Below are 21,172 nucleotides of genomic sequence, written 5' to 3'. Positions count from 1 at the left end.
ACATGCAGCCTCCAAGGAAGTACATTTCAGCATCTAATGAAACAAAAATAAACCTGAAATGCTAATGCAAAGGGGGGGGGGGACACCATTTGCACTACCTTAGTCAGACACTGCCGCTTCACTTACACTGGCTGATAATGTTTCAGTCAGCCTTGAATGATGAAAAGAGCCATTAAGCCAACATTTAGTTACACTGGGGCGATTTGCATTGATGTATCAAATAAAAGCTGCAGTCAAGAAGTTTAGAGGCAAATAAAAGAGAGGATAAGATAGAGGGTTGAATATAAAGCTGCAGGCAAATCTCTATTAGAGAAGGTGACAGTTGCATTAAGTTGTAAAGCCATCCCTGGGGTTCACAGTAAGGTTAAGAGAACAGGACACATTGAGGACGTCTAGAAGGCAATGTAATTGAACAAGAGAACAAAGAGTAGGAATAGACAGGGTGGAGGGGAGGATGGGAAAGAAGATGGCGTCCGTCTGTGATACAGTCACTTAATACCAACACCACAGAGGGCACAGACTCCAACCCTTGCTAGCCCATCTGTAAAGGTTACATGATGCTAAAACCCAGTGTTGATCTTGCAGGGGGGGGGGGGGTTAAACTGCAAATATGCTGGCATAGGCTGGCACATTTCTTGTAGGTCTGGCAGAAAGGCATGACAGGACATTAACTTAAGCACCTCAGAATGCCTAGAAAAGTGTGTGGGCTCATGCGAGAACACTTGCAGCATTAAGTCTCAATGTTGCAGTCAATTTGTAGGAACCTGACTTTGGAGTTCTATTATTCTTGTTAGGAATTCAACAAACAAAGTCTGGTAAAAGACAGCAAAATGTACTCAACTAACTACATCTCTACTTGGCAGAGACATATACGTAAGCCATACATTCACGAAGCACCTACCTTTGAGTTGGTCAGCCACCACACTCTGTCCTATTCTCTCAATGACTTGTCCATCTTCATGCTGGTAGCGATCATCCAGGAAGTTGGCAGTGGCCTGTGATAGGTGGACCTTTCCAGCCACTCCCAGCTGCTCCATTAGGTTGGCCAGATTGACATCGTTCGACCAAACATCAAACTTGAAGCGTTTCATGCCCAGGATACCACACAGTATAGTGCCAGTGTGGACACCCACCCTCATGTTGACCATCTCCCTCTTCTCCTGGCAGAACTGTTCAATAGCCTGAATCATGCCCAGGCCCATCTCCACGCAGCAATAGGCATGGTCTGGTCTTGGTTCAGGACAACCAGCCACACAGTAGTAACAGTCTCCCAGAGTACTGATCTTTTCACAGCCAGTGAGCTCACAAAGTCGATCAAAACGTCCAAATAAGTCATTTAGAAGCCCGACGAGGGCATGAGCAGATTTGTTGGCAGACATTTTTGTGAAACCCACAATGTCTGCAAAGAGGATGCTGACAGGCTCCATCCGTTTCATGTTGAAGGGTCTGAAGATAATATGGCCACGAGGGATGGAGGTTTTCTTGCGTTTATTGCTTTTAGGGCTGGAGATGACAGCTGCTGCACCGCTGGTGGAGTATCGTTTGACAGAATTATCACCTATCTCCTCGTCTCCCTGCTTCATCAGTTCATCAGCCACAAGTCTGGGCATGACAGAGTGGATCATTCGCTCCTTCAAGGCTTTCTCCACCTCCAGATCTTTGCCATGCATGATAGCTTGTCCCACCTTAAGGAAGGTGCTGCGTGACCGCACCTCAGACATGATGAATAGGTGGATGCCGATAGCGTGGGCACAGAGGTGAAGCAGAGCTTTGGCTGGGCCAAGCCAACATAACGTATCCCAGTCTGATTGAGAGGCTAAGCCCCAGCTTTCCCCTGCCTGGGTGAGATGCAGCCAGCCCAAACTCTCAAAAAAGACAGAGTAGAGAAACCCAAGCAAAACAGAAGCATAGAGACGAACATGGAGAACACTGTATAGCAGCAGAAGAACCTCAATACAGAGGGAGAAGGTGCCAACAGGAGACAGACAAGGGGACCAGGTGTTACCTCCCAGGGGTTTGTCATAAGACAGGTTGTATGTGGGTCCCATGCCACTGAACTCTTCCACATCGAGTGCAGGTGTGGGAGTCTCCGGGTCCCTGAAGCTTGATGTCTGAATCTGGGGGGCCAGGGTCAGGGTGAAGGTTACAATGATGAGCAGCAGAGATGCTTGGTTGTAGCAGTGAGAGTAGAGCTTAGTAAAAGTTAAGAGGAAGAGAAGGAGGCAGAAAAGGAGGAAGGACGCGGTGGGAAGGAGAAAGGCAGTCCTGTCACAGCGGGAAGGGTTGGCAGCAAAGTATAATCCCCAGAGGAGGGCAGCGGCAACCAGGTAAAAGAGCACATAGCGGAAGCGCCGCTGGGTTTGAGGGAAGCACCGTTCCCTACAGGCTTCCTCCAGGATTGAAGAGTCAAACTTTGGGTCCCAGAAATGACCAGCAGATCTCTCAAAAAGCTGAGGCATCTTCTTCTGTGCGCGATTGCTCTTGACCACGGGCCTCTTGGCTCCGGACTCTCCGGAGCTGCAGCTGGAGGAAATGCTGTACTTGCAGTGCTTGGATCCCCCCATGAAGCCTCCCCCAATTGAACCCAGCGGCCCGCCTCCATGCTTGTGTTTGACACCACTGCCAATCCTCACTGAGACGCCTCCATCTCCACTTGAGTCACAGCTCACTTCTGTGTTGCGAGGCAGCAGTTGTTGATGTTGGGGGGATGCCATGTTGCTTTTAAATCTATCAGAAAAAAATCAAAAATGATGCAGAAAGGACAGTTATTGCAAAGATAAAGTTGATAAAGAAGTAGGGCAAAGTCTGGGGAGGCTGTATAACTAGGGCAATGATCGTTTACTCTTAAAAGTAAAAAAACAACAACTAAAAAGGTGAGCACAAACAAAAACCTTTTGAGGAAATTCCACTCAGTTAGCAGTGTAGTGGCTGTAGAAACGCCAGCAGACCTTTCAAAGGTTTTGAAAAGCTCATTATTGCCCCTTTTGACGTCAGTCCCTGCATTCCTCTACGTTCCCGTCTGTTTTGGCGCACTTGAGACTGCAAGGTTCACTCGATGCTTTCTCGGTTCCTGTCCAAACCTACTCAGCTGCCTACACACTGCATCACTCATTGGAAATGTATTTAGGAAAACTCTGAGAATTACAAAAGAATGTGCGAAACCGGGAAAGTTTTAAAAGAAATGCCAAAGAAGTGAAGCAATGGGTCCTTGAGATGTCGCAACTGCGTGTGGAATATCAAATGCGGTTCAAATGTCTTGTTGTGATGAAGAGCCCGCTTCAGTCAATATACTTTCATAACTGGTGCATGTCATTCTCAGTTTTCTGTTCCTCTCAGTTCAACTACTGATATACCTTCACCACGTTTTGTTGACAACTCTACAAAACTTCATCCAAAACGCATCCTCCTCTGTGTTTGCTTTGACTTGACATGCTGTTTCCCGTCTTGATACAAAAAGTCAGCTTTGAACTTAAGACGCACATCAACTCCAGATAATAGGAACCTGAGCGCAAAAACTGCCATCAGCGCTTTTATTTATACCCACACGCTCATGCTGCAGGGCCTAATCGCGACTATTTCCATGGACGGAGCCCCGTCCTTTCCTGACTTTCTAGTCGGGAGTCTCCGCCACCGCTGCGTCTCCAAAAACACAAGGGATCGTGTGCACAGAGGTCCGCAGGAGACAAATGCATGAGACGTGGTGCGCAGAAAACACCCGATTAACTGTTTTATTGCAAGAGCTTAGCTGTCAGTGACCCGTGTGTAAACGCGCTCCTCCAGGGCTATGCACCAGCCGGTCTTGGATCAGCGTTGATCGGTATTGCTTTGGTCTCCACAGTCACACCAAATGTCGCCAATTCATCGTCACAGTGCGCCTCAAGAAAATTGTCCAGATATTCTGACTATGCCGGTTCCTGGCTGTATTATCTGTCACCCAGACGGTTGAAAAAAAAGAAAATGCAGCCCTGAGCAGTCTACATGAAGTATTGTCTTTTTTTTTTACTCTGAAGTAAACTTTGACTACGGCAGCTCAGACCCCTTCTAAATGGCAGACGACGAAAGCCCGGAGGGAGTCGGGCTAATTAAAAGGTCTCCACCTCCGCTCCACGCCCCCCCACACCAAGAGTCCCACAGGTCAAGGCTGAGCGCTGCCGTGATCCAGCCACTCGAATTGAATTGCACGGGATACACTAGAGAATACATCCATACCTTCAAAGAATTCCACTTATACCCAAGACAAATAATGGCTTAGGGCTGCTGCATCGTCCAGTCTCTTCATTCCCTGCATCGTCCAGATTGTGAAGTGAGATTGTCTTATCTCCGTTATTTGACCAGTGTGTGTGCGCTGCAGCGGCGTCGACACTTGCATGAAATCTGTTGTGCGTGCTATCCAGGCGCAGTGGGCATCGCAGTGGCAGCAGCCGCCACCATCTTCTGTGCGCTGACAGCCGTCCAGCCGCAAGTATTTTGTATGCGTGTGTGTGTGTGTGTGTGTGTGTGTGTGTGTGTGTATGTGTGAAGCACGCAAAAACAAAATATAGATGACTTCCGCCTTTTTCTTTCAAAATAAAATCACGCGTGCGTTTGACATTGCAGCCGTACTAGTGTTGTCAATCGTCCTCTTAATAAGTTTTCAAACTTCAGCCATACATTGCCAGACTAAGGAAAAGGCTCTAAAATATGTGATCCTCAACCCAAAAAGTGAAACTCAAAGTAATTTGTTTTGAAAGAAATAATGATGTGCTTCCGTTTTGGTAGTTACATTTGACTTGATGCTGCTGTGTGTTTGGCGAGCTGAGGAAAGAAAGGACTGACTATTGATAGGAGGGGAGGGGTACAGGCGAGGTACGTGCACGCGCTTGGTAGAAAGCGTGAAAGGTAACGAGCGCGCACTGTAGAGAAGGGTGGGGACGTCTTGTTTTGACCGCAATGAGCGCACCCCCTCCACCTTCTCGTGTTTACCACTGCCCTTTACAATTAGAATAAACTCGGCTTCATTTTGTATGGATGCAAACATCTGCCTCGGGATGACAACAGAGGAAAGTTAAGAGCTCTCTTTTGAGGGAAATGGAATAAAATTATGGAATTGAATTTTATTGAAGCCACAGGAGACAAAGTATCCTAAATACAAGGTCACGAAACTGCTCTAGACACTCAAATGTAACAGGAATATTGGATTACATTAATGTTAATGCACACTGCAATATTTCAGCACCATAAACATGATAAAATACGGTGACTTTTCAGGGATGAGACAATATAATCCTACAGTATATATGTGCAGCACAGTCTAGTAGAACTTGAAAAAACCTAATGCTTTATTCTCAAATCAGTGAGCTGAGAGAAATATTAAAGAACAGCCCTCTGTAGTCAGCACTGTGGCTTCACACTTGAACGGTATATTGAGAAGATCCCCAAGAGGGACAGTGGATGCCTTCTTGCAAGATGACAGGATTTCTTAAAAAGGATTTCCATTCATGCTACGTGTTTATTGTATATGATCTGTGCATTTGTTGATGCCAACGTGTTTGTCTGTTTTGAAAACGTGTACATAAAGTAGTATTTTGTTCAGGTCATTGTGTATCAAATATTGTGTACACACACAAAAAAAAAGCCTTGGGGTGTGTGCATTAATGGCAATTGGCTTTGGTCTATGCCTAAGAGTGTTTGAGCACTTATTCATTTTATTTTCCATTTGCAGTCTCCTCTGGATCTATGCAAAATAATGTTTGTGGAAGAGTGTAAATACACTCACAGAGAAACACATGCAGGTTTAAGTCAGTGTGTCTCGGGGTCTCACACCCAGAAATACAAACTCCATCTACCACACACACACACAGTCCCCTCCCCACTTCCAGTCATGACAAACTGTTGGTGCATTGCAGCTACAGGGTAAAACTCCCAAAATCATTGTAAATCCAAAAATGAGAGATTGAACCTTCAGACAAAAGAAACAAGGAACTGAGTTGTGATAAAGAGCTGTAGGCCAAGCAAGAAGGAGAGAAACAGAGATAGTGAAGAAAATCAGTTTGGTACAAGTTTTGATCTGTCTGTTTTCTTTTTTGAGTCTCTCTGATTAAGGATTGATAGTTTTATCACAATAACCACAAAGTTTCACTAGCTAGTCAACCAGTAATCTTTATTCTTTATCATCAAGCTTCCAAAGTTGGGCCAAGATTAATTTAAATTTGATAGCAAAACAAAAAAGTGAATCCAAAACTACTTAAATGGGACACACATCCATTCCAGATCTAATTCACCGGTAAATTAAGATGATTAATGCTGAGATATACCAAAAGCACAACCACACAATGTAATTAGCCCACGCTATCACTCTATCACTATAAATGGTTGCCATGATGAGTGTTCGTGGTCTGTATGACTTTTTACACTTTTACACAGCACTCTCTAGTGGGCATCTTCTGGATCTGCAGTGTAAACGTACTAACATCCAGTGGAGCACTCACACTCAAATAAACAGAAAATTAAGCAATGTGTGTGTTTGTTAGTTTCATTTTTTTTTAAATTAGCTATGTTTCAGATTTTAGTTGGGTAAACACTCTTCACAATGGGGTTAGAGAGGGAGGACACAGAGGGAACTGGAAGTGCATTTATCCATGAGTTAACTTTTTGGAAACCAAGGCCTACTACTTATCCATCCATTGAGGATTGTTTGACATTTTGGTAGATTGACACCACTTTCACCCATGGTGACGAAGTTACTGCACAAGAAATATCCCTGTGTTGGAAGTGAAGCCTATCCAAAATGTCAAACTATTTAAAGCAATTTAACCATGCCACACTTCTGGGAAGTTCATTGAGGTAGGCTTACATATGACTTTGCAGCTATGACATGTATCACTGCAAAATTGTTGTGGGTGTAAAGGTCAGTATTCAGTTCTTCCTTCTTTCCACAGAGGTCAGGGGTCAACTCATGAGTCCTCCACTTTACCTTTACTTTTAGCCCACTTTTCGTAAGCTGGGAAATAACAATCTTGCAGGGGTAGTAAGATTGTATAGCAGTTGGTGTTCAGTACACATACACAGCCTACTTCAATGCCCATTTACAAAGTTTTCACATACAAATCAATAAATAGCTTTCTATCCTGCAGAAGAAATGATAGCTGTAATCCAACACATTCTTCATGCATTATTTTTTATGGTCGTTCAGCAAAAAAAAAAGCCTGGAAGCTTATTGTTCAAGAAGAAAAAAAAAAAATCATAACACAGTATTGAATTTCTGCCAAAGACAAAATTTATAGACGAAGACAGAAACAGTAAGAACAGTTAAGAAGTGAAGCAGAATGAACATACCCACCCTTTTCTGAAGACTCTGACCCTTGAACCCTGACCTCTGCTTCCATCACAGTGCTCATTTCAAAGGTTGTCAACAACCAGGACTGATGAGCATATAAAACAAAACGAAAAACGGCCTTATTTGTTGCATGGCAGGGTTGGTTCATGCTTCAGTTACACAGAGGAAATATTACTTAAACTTTATATTAGCAGGACATGCATGCATCTGTTAAATGAAATCTGACATGCAATGTTAAAGTTAATCTATGTCAAAAGCAAAGGTTTGGATGACAAACATAAAGGCTTAGCACCCACAAAAAGGCTACTTCAAAATCAGCTTCTGAAGCTTATGGAATTGACTTTCTGCAATGCAATTCTCAAGATTTTACAACACAAATTTGCAAGTCCTGTTTCTACTTTTTCCCATTTTATTCACATACAAGGGAGCTGGTATTTGACTGTTTTCAGTCTCAGGATTTAAATTTTTTATTTGATCTTACTTTTTTCATTTCTGTGTTTCTTCACATCATTACTTTCCCAACCCCCAAATCCCAGACAGTCCAAAGTGATTGTGCAAGGAAAAGAGGAGAGCATGTATTTTAACAAAACTCAGTGATCAGTGGCATGTTCTCATTTCTTCAGCACTTGTGTCCTTAAGCTGCCTTATCAAACAATGACCCTTCCCTCCCTCTATCTGCATCATTCCCATATTCCCTAAATACACCTCCCAATATTCTCCTGAGGAAAAAAAACAAACACAATTCTCCTCTGTCTCCTCAACAATACAGGCGTTCTGACAAAAGCAAGGTTGGCTTCCACCAGACCCTTTCTCTTCTTACTTTCCCCACTCAAGTTATTTTGTTTCCCTCAGTTCTTCCGGTAGCGATTCTTTGGCTTTTCACCACAGCCAGTTGTCTCGCAGGAGGACAGGCCAGGCTGCTTCCCAGAGTTAATGCTGCTCAGAAGAGCAGGCAGCTCATTGGTGATTGCCCTCTCAATCTTCTCCAGCAGACAGCCTCCCATGTAGGAGCACTGAGCCGTCAAGGGCTTGAAGTTGGTGATCGGGTTGATGCCAAAGAAGTCACGGTAAGCATCGCGGTTGGGCAGGTCAAACTTGCTGACGTTGGTCTTGGCTAGGATGGATTTGAAAATGTAGAACTTGTCTGGGTCGTCCACAATCTCCTTGAAGACTAGTTCAGGGTCACTGAAGAAGCTCATCTTCTCTTTAAAGGTCTGGACGTAGCGGTCTACCAGCAGGCCGTGGATACGTACGCGGATGCCATGCTGGCGGATGAAGGCGATTTTGTTCTCCATGCGGTTTTCAATCACCTGGTTCAGATCTTCCAGGAGGGAGATCTCCTCTCGCTTGAAGAGCTCACGGCTGGTATCAGGTGCATAATCATATGGCCAGAAGGAGCTGACGTAGACGCGAGGGGGTTCAGTCACATTGATGAGGGGAGCTAAGCTCCAAAAGAGCGCTCCGTAGACTCTCATTAAGTCCTGGGTGGCCAGGTTGTCAGCCTTGTTTAGGATGATGCGGATCTGGGATTCGCGACCCTTTAACTGCCGGAAGAGCATCTCCAGCTCGAGGCCAACGTCCAGCTTGGTGGGGTCAAACACCACGAAGATCAGGTCAGCGCGGTCAATGAACCACTGGCAAACATCGTTGAAGGGATAGCCTGGACAGAAGAAGAGAATAAATAAATCACTGAATACTGAGTTGCGGCCAGCTGCTTCGTATTTGAATTGTGATTTGTGAAAACCTGCAAACTCTGTTTTACCTCTCTCCTGCTGTTTCCGGTTCTCAATGATTCCTGGTGTGTCCACAAAAGTCACGCGTTCCAGCAGCTTGTGGGGCATCTCAATACCGACCAGTTTTTCCAAGAAGTTTTGGCCAAACTTCTCCAAGGGAGAGAAGGACCGAGAGCTGTCTGCTGCCATGACAATACCCTCAACAGAGCGGATCTTCTCCCCGTGCATAATTACAGTGAACTCAGAGGTAGTAGGCTCCGCTCCTGAAGACACATTTGTGGAAAACAAGAGGGAGAAATTAACAGGGGTAGTACCAAGAAGAGGAACAGATTCGGAAACATGTTAGAGAAAGAAAATCCCATGATGTGTATTCACAGGGGAAATGTTTAAACCTGCAATAAATTATTTTCTTGATGTTGTCATATCATCACCTTTGCAAATTCACAAATCCAGCAGTTATGGAACAACATCATTAACATTACACACACACACATATATATATATATATATATATATATATATATATATATATATATATATATATATATATTTACATATATATATATATATATGTAAATATATTGAGTAGCGGTACTAAATTGTCAGAGATCATTGTTAAGTCTTGGATCTAATTCAACAAAACCTCTGTGATGCTGAATGCCTACTTGATAACCACTATGCATTCTTGCACTGACATACTCAATCCTGTAACTTTTAGATAAAGCAGCTGCCTCTCTAATAGTCCTGTAGATTTATGACGACATTTAAGGGTTACTTTATCCTCATTAAATTATAGTTCAAAAAAAGAAAGAAACAACAAGAAGGAAATCTGTGTAACATGCCTGTGTAGAGCTGATAGGGGCTGTCGTTCATGCCCAGGAGGTAATTGATCATAGAGGACTTTCCTACACTCCAGGGTCCCAGGAACAGCACCATGGGCTTGGAGGTAATCTCTCCATCTGTTGGGCAAGGAGAGACAACAGTGGTTAAAATTTATTTACATAAAAAATTACGAGCTAACCAGTTATGCTGGGATTTTATTTGCGGCTGAGAAGAAAAGGCGCAAGAACTGTTCATGTTGCCAAAAGAAGCCAATGCTTGCAACATTCTCCATTATCCTCATGAAGATAGTTTAACCAAAATACAATCCATCCAAAATGTGTTGTTACAGTAGAGGCACGTCAGGATAGTACTGTCACTCTCAATGAGCAGCGCAGAGAAAAGTTTTGTAAGACTAAGAAAGCAAATAAAAAGACAGATGGGCAAAGAAAGACGTGTCGAAGCTGTTATGCTTGTTTAGTAGCATAAGAAAAATCTCAACAAAGTGCTACAGCCATAACTCAGTGACACACGTCAAAGCAGTGGCATTGACTCCGCAGTGCAAGACTTTCAGAGCAAGCAGAGCATGTGTGTTGTGAGTGGACATGGTGTTGGGGTGGTAGGGTGCAGTCAAGTTCTGTTTTAACCTACTGGTTCAAAGATGAATGAATTCAAAAGACGATGAGGATACAAATATCAAAAGAACAAAAAAAAAAGAAGAACAAAGAGAAAACGTCCTCATCAAAACACCTCTAAATCTACTGGCTTTGAAATAAAAAAAAATACCAAAGTTTGACAAAAAGTCAGTCAATTCCCTACAAGCCGAACACTGACCATCCTCTCCCACCAGTGTCTCACACCTATGTGTTCTTTGCTAAAGCCAGAACTGCACATGCAACCCCCTCTATATTTTACATTTATACCCTACGCAACTTAATGCTTGTTCTCTCTGTAAATACACTATCAATCTTAAAAATTCTAAAACTTGTTTAATTTACATTTCTTCCCTTTTACTTCTTTAATATGGAATTTAAATGATGGAGCTTTGGTTGAAATTCTGAACGAGTAAATCAAGAAAGAGTAAATCCATTTTGCTCTGGGTTGAACCTTTCACCTATGGATCACTTTGACTAGGCCCCAATCTGGGCTGGTACACCTGGGTGTCACCCAAAGTGAAACATGCTTGAAATGTGTGACCCACACATAGCAGTGCAGTATTTATTAATCTAAGTGGCTCACACATGTATGAGGACAAATGAAGGGGGAACGTAAGGGGCTGAGCACTTCAGGCAGTGCCATGCACGGGTAAGCCCCGCCCACACCAACCTGCGGATGAGTCCCCCAGGGTTCGTCCAGGGTAGGCTGTTAGATGAGGGGATCGAAGGGGATGGGGACAGGAGAGGGTGGAGTAGAGAGAGGCGAAGGGAATGGGAGGTGGAGGAGAGTGAGGAGTGAGGGTGTGAGGTCTCTAGTAGCAACAGGGAGGGGTAGAGTAACAATGTGCATGAATGGGTGGGAATCTAGTCCCATATTTGACCTGATGTGTCAAACATGTCCGTCTACAAATGGATGGTATGCATTTTTGTAGTCGAGGGATAAGGTGAATCTTTTGTCCGTTTTATTTATTTATTTATTTTTATTTTCAATTAGAAGCATGATACAAGTGATATTTGTTTGCAAGCATGCTAAGCCTAAAAAGCCACAAGAGGGCGAGCTTTATTTCATTGTGGGAAAGTAGAGTTTGTTCTTGGCAGTTCAGTGTGCAGCTGAGTGTTGAGCTTACAGTGAAGAAACAGTACACACTCATTTAAAAATCATTTCAAAAAGTATGTCAATGAATAGAAGAAAAGGGGAAGAAATATTTTGAAGTAGCATGAATGGAGAGATAATGACTACATAAGATATGTTGTTACTATTTCTACCTCTAAACGTACTCATACAAGTAAAACAATAGTACCCTCACATAACAGTGAGTCTGAGAGCCCCCCACCAAAAAAAAAAACAAGTGACATACGATGAAATCCCCTAGAATGGAAAAAAGATCCTTCTGTTGTATCGGTTGATGGTGTGAGGATGATGTGTTTGTACAAACAAGTCAACAAATCAGTCACCAAAGCAACCCAAACAGAGAAACCCACACATCAGACCAAAGTGCAGACGTAGCCAAAGCTCCTGTGATACCTGAGATCTCGTGCTGCCTCAGCTCATTGTACTTGTAGGCCTGCTCCATCGGCTTGATGGATGAGTGGTAGATGTTCCGCAACCGCTGTATAGCCGCTGAAGGAACAAGATAAGAGAGGGGAAAATATTATAACGATGTTAGAGATCTAAAAAGAGGCACGGGTGACAATTATTTAGGCCATGATGGAAAAGAAGGAGGGAAATAAAAGTCCAATTTTGTAAAATTTGACTTTACCATTACATTTACTGGTAATAATAGTTCTGCCTATTGACTCCTAAAATGGCGCAGTGCCTACTTAAGACCATTTGACGCATGTGTCACATATTGATGAGTTGCAAGCTGTTCCATTCTGAAAACTGGTGAGTTTTAGATTGTTACAGTTATTTACTTTTTAGAGGCCTGAAAAGGGTAAAACTCCCCCGTACTTCACAGGAAATGGCAATAATTATAGATAAGTAAAAAAAATATATATTTTGTTTGTTCTCTTATTGTGTTATTGTTGTATTTTACTTTGCGTTGCAAAACAAATGTCAAAGTTGAGGAATACATATGAAAGCTGAAAGGAAATCAGGGAGTGAGATTCAAAGGATAACACAGTATTCAACTGCCTGACATACTTCACTGAGGTAACTTCAATTTGTCAGATACAGTATAAGCGAGCATGAAGCTTTATAAAAACACTTCTAATGAATCTTTGATCTCACCTGCATAGTCTCCTGATTTTTCCTCAGTTGCAAGCCGCAGCGTCTCGTCGATGTGAGATCTGTCCCTGAGGACGGAGATGAAATCATCTCCTTCTTCATCCTCTGTAAAAGAAAAAAAGAAATTAACAAAATGTAACTTTGTTAAAGTTATCAGTGTATGTGCTTAATGATCTGATAACATGAATAATGGAAGTGGACCGAGGTGCAAACCAATCAAGTGACAGTTTCATTATGAGGCTCTTACTAGGGCTGATGGCAGCCAGTTATACATGTTCAATAAAATGTTCAATAAAGACCAACGGTGCAGCTTTTCCTGGATGCACGTCAGTCAATACATCCTCTGTCTCAATAAGTGTCACCACTGCTGGGAATTTAAGTGTGACACAGATAAATGATAATAAGCACTGGGTGACAACTTTGCATTAGATGCTAATAGCAACTTCAGACACAGCAGATATTTGAGCTGTCAGATGTTTCCAACCTGAGCTTTGATTTCATCTGCAGCCACAAACACACCGAATGCCTCTTAACATTGTCTTTTTTGCTCTATCTTCATTATCATGTACCTTTCTGTCCCTTTTTTTTTTTGTTAATTGCAAAACCTGAATGATGATAACTTGCTATGCATGAATAATAATGCATTGCCAGCTGCAATGCCCAATTACCGCTAACTGGACTGAAAATTGTTGGTGATTACACTGTGGCACACATCCTTTACAATGTCCTTTTCCTGCTGACAGGGAAATTCAATCATCCATTGGGAACAAGACCTAAATTCACCCTGTGTGCGCTCTAGCCTACAAATCCATCAGTTTTAATATAAATGTGCATAAAATAAGCATGATATGATCTAATATCTCTTTGGAACATATCGGCCTGCTCAGATCTCAGCTGTTAGTACAATCAGTTCTTAATTTAGAAAGCAAATGCTGTAAATAAACATAGACGTTTGTTTGGCATCGCCATGGGCTTTATAGCAACAGCAAGAGAGAGAGAGAGAGAGAGAGAGAGGGGGACTTCCCCAGTTTCATTATGGACTGGGAGGAGAACTCAGAGCTGGACTGAGTGTTCCCATAAGTAATATAGGCTACACTATGAGACAATGATGTGCAATCCTGTGTCTTTTCTCTTCTATATTTACCCACCTATCACAGACCTATCGCACTGTCAGGCCTGTCCTTGTGTGTCCAGGCCTCAGAACAGGCCTCCTTGTAACCCCTCCCACACAGTCCGGCTTCAGACAAACCTGCTACGGCTATGAGCTATATATAGGAGGAGTGGGGAAGTCTTCCTGGCTCATACCTTCATGTCCCTGAAGGCCTTTGAATTCTAGCTACCAGACACTACCTTAATAAAGTTGTTAGTGAATTTTAAAAGGTATTTACAGCTTGTTACTGGAATTTTAAATCCGATAGTAGCAGTTGTAGGGGTGATTAATTGCAGTCATTCAATTGTAAATCAGACTAAAACACATGGCATAATCTGAATATTGATCTTGTTATATAAACACATCATCTGCATACTTCCTGTCAGCAGAGCCCAGTTAAATTTAGTTTACTGGCACAGGAAACCTATTAACATTGTTTAAAATCAGTCACTGACTTAATGTTAAAGCTGCTAAATTCAAAAAACAGATAAAATGTAGTGCTATAGTGCTCAACTCAAAAGTTTGATCTAAATTCCTCAGCTGCACACCTCTCGTTGACATAAATATGACAAAAAACTGCAAAACATTGCAGACTGAAAACGAATAATATTGTATGTTCGGATTAAGAGATTTGCATGTTTGGAGGATGAGAAAGTTTGAAAAGTTGGCGCTGTTGCCCAGGGCACGACCCTCTGATCTCAGCTGGATGGTCATGCCTGCAGTACTTATCACCAATCAAAAATTGACTGGTGTGAAGCAGAAGCACTTGGTGTGGGAAGGTAAAATATAATTTCATAGACATCTTATACCTGAGGGATGATACGGCAATCATTTTATGTACACTGCAGTCAGATACAGTCTCCCTTCAGTCACTTTGTTCTGTTACAGAATATTGACTTGCTTAGATGTGACAGCTTTAAGTCATGTACACACTCCATTATGTCCCTCTCAGCATCTGATCCAAATTCACAAGTCCTTTCAAATCCTACCTTATTGTACATTTGTGTACTAACCATGTTTTGATGAGAGAGATGTTAAGAAATTGTAGTTTTCTGGAGTCAGAACCAAATATATCATAACAAAGGAATAACGTATGATGACATGGTTTTCTCCACTTTGATTGATTCTCATTAATGCTAACATTTGGTATATTATAAATGGTATATAATCAAAGGGACAGTTTTGTCAAATATCTGCTTAACGTATGCCACCTATTAATATATGTATGTATCATAAAAATAACCTCATCGCTGACCTCCTGCACATTTCTAAGTCTTCAGCCATGGTACTAAATTAATGCTAAAGCTTATGGATTTTTGTCTAGATAAATGTATATATTGTAAATAATGAGAGGGCGGCACTGTCATGGCATCCTGCACCCTTACCTGGAGTGCAGCCACCGACCATGAGGCATGAGGTCAATGACTTCTAGTGTTTCTGGACAGAAGTCAGAATGGCATTCTGCTTTGGGCAAAACTGATGGGGCATCAAATGACAAGCTAAATCTCCTGTCCTTTGAGTTTACAAGCCTGAAGAAAACTGTTTTGATTGTATTAATGAACCACAGGTATTTAGGGTAGAAATATATTCTCGTTCAATGAAATGGACTGGGGTCAATAAAGCAGAGAAAGAAAGTTTCTCCATTCATGAAAAACACAGCAAGCACTTTAAATCAATCAAATGATTTGAAAGCGTATCAGACCGCAGAAAGCAAAAAGGAGTATTTCAGTACAGTATGTGCACAGGTAAACAATGATGTGAAGATTAGGAAAGACCCCCTACAGTACAACTCAGTCTTTAATTGAGACCCCAACAGTTGCTCTTTTACAGGGTGGCAGCAATGACACACACTGCTGGTTAAGGAACAACGCAGCCCCACTGATTCAACCTGCTAAAAATAAGCCTGTTAAATGTTGCTCCCTGAACGGTACAAGAACAAGAAAAACCAAAAGGTTAGCAGCCAGAATAAAGGAGGGTATGAGTAATACTGCAATCACTAAAATGATTCAGTGACTGCTCTGTTTTTTCAAGGGGTACAGTAGGATGTAGTGATGAGAAACGAGGATGTATCAGCTATTGCCAGAACAATGCAAGAGAAAATGGGTTCATCCTTTTATGCATCTGAGCTCATAATGGCAAGAGTGCCACTCCACTCAATGCATGTCAAAACAAGCAGATATATAACTTAAAAATAAATTGACAATAATCTTCAATGAAAGGCATTTTTTAAATCCTCCAATATAGGTCAGATGATCACTACATCGCTACAAAACTGTTTTTTAGACCAATAGACAACAGTAAGTGACGTCATCTTGTAGCACTATCTGTGATACATGGCTGCCATTTTTTAAAATCCCGGACACTCGTGATGGCACATGTTGGCTGTATGTCAAATTGAGTCAAGAGAAACATTGCAAAGCAGGAATTGAAGTCATCTGAACACACACTACAAGATGGGATGAATTACACAATGAGGAAGTGTTTGAGAGAAGCCGGCTTTCAGAGGACACTAAGGATGATTCAAGTTGGAGGCTGAAGTGGCTTTTGAGAAACATGTCCCATATCTTCACTGTGCCAGGCCTGTCCCTGCAGCACACAAAGCTTACTCAAGCTTCTGTAACTTGACTCATCACTCAGAAGAGTCGTATCTTTTAACACAAGCCTCTTGAGTGGGCCTTAACTGCTTTGAGTGTGCTAACACCTCCCAATCCAGTCAATCCCTGATGGAAGCACTGGGACAGAGGTCTGCAAAGATCAGAGAGGTAGCATTGCCTGCAGAAGGCAGGCCTTGCATCAGCGTTCAAAATTAACCCTGCAGGCGCCAGGGGAGTTGAACCCCGGACATCTGCGCCCAGGACCATGTGTCCGCAGTGAGCCCGTTGCCACACAACCCTCCCTCAGTTTGGAGAAACATTCTGGTGGCATCAGCACATCCAGTGGGAATGTTGGAGATTTAAGCCTACCACGGCATCAGCGGCAAGTCACACCTCAACTATAGATCCTTGTGTGGAGGCTATTCAATCATCAGAAGGAAGGTCAATCACCTACTGTAAGTGTGAAACGTCTATATTTGCTCAATTTTAAAGACCACCTTTACTATTAAGATCGATAGATGTATGAACACATTTACTGTGCTGAGTGGAGAAGGCTTCGTACTTCCCTGAAATAGGAGTTGTTCTTGTGTATGTTTTGTGGAGCCAATCACTATCCAATGTGGAAATACACAGCAAATTCAGCGGAAATGGAGATAAATTAAACAAAAATGTATCTTGAGCTCTGACAACTAATTCAGACAATCATAAGAAGACAAGCAAACAGTGTTATGTAGTCAAAACATACAAGCAGGGATTACCCTATGTGCATTATGTTCTTATGTGGACATGCATTTTATATGCTAGTATGTATCTGCAGACATATGCACTTACTCTGTATATATTAGGTATATCTGTGTATGTATAAAACCCCCGGATCATGTTCTGCTTTGGAGCACAGTGGAGGTAAATTGAATTATGAACATGATGAGGGCGACAGGCCTGGAATCCCCAGTCAGAGGATTTATCCTGAGCACAGGGGGATTCAGGCAACCTTAACTGAAGGCCAGGGGGTTCCACTGGAAAGATCCATGGAGAGAGGCATCAGTTTCATTCAAATTTAAACAGAGTTGAAACTTTTTACATAACCACTGGTTTGAAAAATACCAAAGGATATAGATAGCATTAATGCTACAAAACACAAACCAATTTCCGTGCACACGTTAAGGACGTGGCTTATACATTTCACTAAAAACGAAGCGAGTGAATACCAAGTGAACCTATAGCCATAGAAATGCACATGATTTTTCCTCTAGCAAGGGTCAGAGGTGAGAGAGCAGTCAGCAGAGCTTGTGCAGGGCGTGGTGAGAAGAGGCCACGGATTGCAACAGGTGGCACAGCTTGTGGAGCTAGAACTCCCCCATAGTCAAAAATAGACACACAATGGGTCAGAAGATGGACAGAGGAGGGGGCAGAATTGGTAGCTCCTATTTTAGTCAGTTTGGAGACTCAGAAACATCCACATCCCTGAGAGCGGACTGTGTAATACGGGCCAATGGACTGAGAGCTACTGTTAACTGGTTCAGTAGCTCATGTGAGTTTCATGTATTTCAGAAAGACAAGACTATTTTCTAGATGCAAATGTTGGTGTATTTTGTTTTTAACAAAAAACAACCAAACAAAAAACATCACTGACCTTAGGGTTGCCACTGGCGCTTACAGGCCATGTTATGTGAAACACATCCAGATAGTAATTTATTGTATTAGTCCTCTAAGGGGTCACTGACAAGTAGACATTTAGTTGAGTGACAAGCTCAAAGGAAGGCGCAATGGCAAAGGCACTTCACCCTGAGGTGTTGATCTGACGCCTCTATCTCTGCTTTCCTGTTCAAAAGCCATGAGGACGGCAGGTGCCCTTGGGACTGTGGGGGCTTGTCTTAAGAAGGGGTGTGTTGTAAGGCAGTGGAGTGTGACTGGTGCGTCCCTTCTACTACTGCCAGCGTAGGGATGTCCCAGACATGCCACATACCATCAGAGGAGATCACGTGGAGACAGTGCGTCTATAAATTCCCATGTCTCCCTTCCACAAAGCGAGGAGGTCAAAGATGTTTTTACTGTATCGAGGATGGCTAGTGTTACCACTCAAGTATAAACACATTGGTGTGAAGAACTAATCAAGGTCCCAAAGAGGCTGTTATATATTTGTATATAAAAAAAAGTCAGCTCTCGGGTTCTGAGTGTTGCATTTTACCAATATGTTGTAATTCTATTTGCACTAATGACATTGTATATTGTATTTGCATCTTTCTTAAAACCCCTTTCACGCTCAAACACCACATATGACATCAAAATCTGAACATGGATTCAATTCTAATTGGTCAGTCAGCGCCATTCACACAAGACCTGATTAGTGTAGGGTTTCTGGCAACCTTAAAATAACCCAACATTACTATAGCAACCTATGTTTACTCCGAGATGACATGTGAGCATCTTGGGGCCAGGTTGGCCATGTAACCTATTGACACATTCACACCACCAAAAAACATAGGTTCCCTCTGCTTCTTGCTTTGGTATAAAATATGGAAGCTATTTAACACTTGCTGGTAAATGACTGTAAGGAAATTATTGAGGCCGAGTCAGATGAGCTCACCAGGCCTGGAAGATATGTTTACTATCTTACTACACCTGCAGGTGTGTTCACACTGCTACACCAGAGCCTAATGTTGTCTAACCATACACATAGGAATGCATTTTGATAACAAAATGATTCCCTTTATTTTGCCTACAATTTCCAAAGTCACGGTGTCCTTGCTTTGTATAAAAATGTAGACAATTATATTGGTGTAATCAACTTGCTTCGATCTTTACATTTGTTTGAGACAGAAATTAAAGACATCAACAATATCAAGATTACCAAGTCAATGTGTCAGCTGTTTTTCTCACAAACTGTACACAAAATCTACTAAATGGAGTTCCTGGTATCGATCTAACGGATCGATAACACATTTGATTACACACTGAGAGGCAAGGAGTTCTTGATTCTCATAATTTTCCACAACTTGCAGGAATTGGACTCAAAACTCCTGCGCTATGCAGCCTAAAAAAATGAATACCAAAGCCCACCAAAAGATGCACGATGATGAAGGCATGAGTTGCAGCCAAAGCCCGGGCCCCTCCTGCCTGGAGAATGCATGTCCCTATAAGGTCAACTGCTGGGAATAAATTGCGATTGTGACAGTGCAGAGTGACAGCAGCTGTGCTGTGTATCTAAAGGGAAGCATGGGGCTGGGAGGGGTGAGGAGTCAGAAGGGAAGGGGAGTGGAGCAGAGGGAGGGAGGAACTGTAATGAACAGTGTTGGGTTTCAGGAGGCCTTCCAATCTTAGACACTTGACAGCAGCGTGGAATATGGAGCCCTGGGCCCGGGCTGTGGAGCTAAACGCCACCCCAAGGACGGACAAGGGTGACGGACAAGGGTAACGCCAACCACTCTAGTCTGGACCCAGTGACCAGTCCGCATTTTTAGAATAGATAATCTGGGAGAAGATGTTGTCAGTATGACATTTAACTTCATGGGTGCCATCTAATCGTCTGTATTGTGAGGTTGTTTCGATCCCTGTATGAAATGTTGCCTCTAAAGGTATTAAAAGTCTGGATTAACAATTCCAAACCAAGTTGTGGTAAATAAAGTCCAAGAATGAAGCAAAGAGATCACTTCTTTGAATGTTCATTCAAGTTCAGAAGAACAGAAATGGCTGTTCTCTCCCTGGTTAGACTAAGACTTTCCATCAGCTGGTGCCATGCGTTAGGACAGCTGACATGCTGTCAGTCCACAGGAGAGCCTGAACTCTAGTTTGAATGATCCTCAACTGCTCTCCTTTGTAGAGTCACCTAAATGTATGATAAGTTCATGCATCAAAAGTGTTAAGTGAGTTTTGGGATTTTGATGATTAAAAAGATGACAAAGTGCCACTCAAATCTTTCATTTTGTACTGGGTGCCAACAGTTTAATTATAAACTGAGACAGATTTTAAATAGTCCTGCTGGGTTGCAAAGGGCTTACATTTCTGTCTCTGTCACTGTCACTGTCTATCCTCGGCTGGTGTCCTCATGACTGTCACCGTCCCCATTGCACTCTGCCTCTAGAAAACAGTGCCATTCCTGACCAAACTGCCTCCACGATGGACACAAGAGCTTCTTTAGGCCATCTACTTTTAACAGTCTGAATCACAGCCTCTGAATCTCTTATGGGTCACAGTATGATCAAGCTAACAGAGTAATCAAGCCTTCATTAAACATTCATTTAACCAGCCTCTAAACTTACACCGCATCACTATTTCATTCATCAGCAGCAATTTTACACAAACGTATCTCGTGTCCACAATGCACCACCCAACATAAAATACGAGGAATCCGCCAGATGTTTGACCAAATGCTCTCTTAAAAGTCTTACCTGCTGTGGCCTGCAAATGCAGCAGGGAGAGGAAACAGCAGATCAAGACTGTACCCTTCATGATGGCTGCCAGGAGAACTGTGATAGTCACACAGACTATATATACCAAGGCAGGAAGGTTAAAGGGCATGCAGAGAGAAGAGGCGGAGCACAGAGATGGCCAGTTGGTGGAGGGGCTGAGATCTGTGAGTTGGAGGTGTTGCAGGAGTCAAGCAGCTGACTCTCCTTTTTAGAGCGGTTGCAGCTCAGGGCCTTGGCATAAATTTGTCAGTGCTGGATCACACAACTTC

At 42.6% G+C, this 21,172-nt stretch overlaps 2 protein-coding genes across 5 annotated transcripts in view; both read right to left on the bottom strand.

The window, feature by feature from the left end:
* Positions 1-4,463, bottom strand: part of LOC137878219 (adenylate cyclase type 9-like) — a 32,513-nt gene extending 28,050 nt beyond the window's left edge. Inside the window, exons 1-2 of one of the 3 annotated variants that reach the window (XM_068718418.1) lie at positions 2,892-4,463; positions 902-2,727 (exon numbers count right to left, since the gene is read on the bottom strand). In XM_068718418.1, coding sequence (XP_068574519.1) covers positions 902-2,714 — 1,813 coding nt within the window. In that variant the 5' untranslated portion in view covers positions 2,715-2,727; positions 2,892-4,463. Of the gene's footprint in view, positions 1-901 lie in introns of all 3 variants that reach the window. The other 2 variants (XM_068718416.1, XM_068718417.1) reach the window with 2 other exon arrangements.
* Positions 4,464-6,122: 1,659 nt separating this feature from the next.
* On the bottom strand, positions 6,123-20,957 carry srl (sarcalumenin). 2 transcript variants are annotated; one of them, XM_068718883.1, is made up of 7 exons: positions 20,883-20,957; positions 12,754-12,855; positions 12,049-12,144; positions 11,194-11,229; positions 9,891-10,007; positions 9,078-9,311; positions 6,123-8,975 (listed from the first exon to the last, which is right to left on the bottom strand). In XM_068718883.1, the coding sequence occupies exons 1-7, from the start codon at positions 20,941-20,943 to the stop codon at positions 8,164-8,166; spliced, it is 1,458 nt and encodes a 485-aa protein (XP_068574984.1). In that variant the 5' UTR covers positions 20,944-20,957; the 3' UTR covers positions 6,123-8,163. The 2 variants fall into 2 exon arrangements, with proteins under 2 accessions (XP_068574984.1, XP_068574985.1); XM_068718884.1 differs by lacking the exon at positions 11,194-11,229.
* Between the last annotated feature and the right edge of the window lie 215 nt (positions 20,958-21,172).

Source organism: Cebidichthys violaceus, unplaced genomic scaffold (assembly GCF_023349555.1).
Source record: "Cebidichthys violaceus isolate CVI_PGR_0920_01 unplaced genomic scaffold, fCebVio1.0.p SCAF_23, whole genome shotgun sequence".
NCBI lineage: Eukaryota > Metazoa > Chordata > Actinopteri > Perciformes > Stichaeidae > Cebidichthys > Cebidichthys violaceus.
The sequence above is the reverse complement of the archived record's forward strand: the minus strand, read 5'-3'. Positions and strand labels throughout refer to the sequence as shown.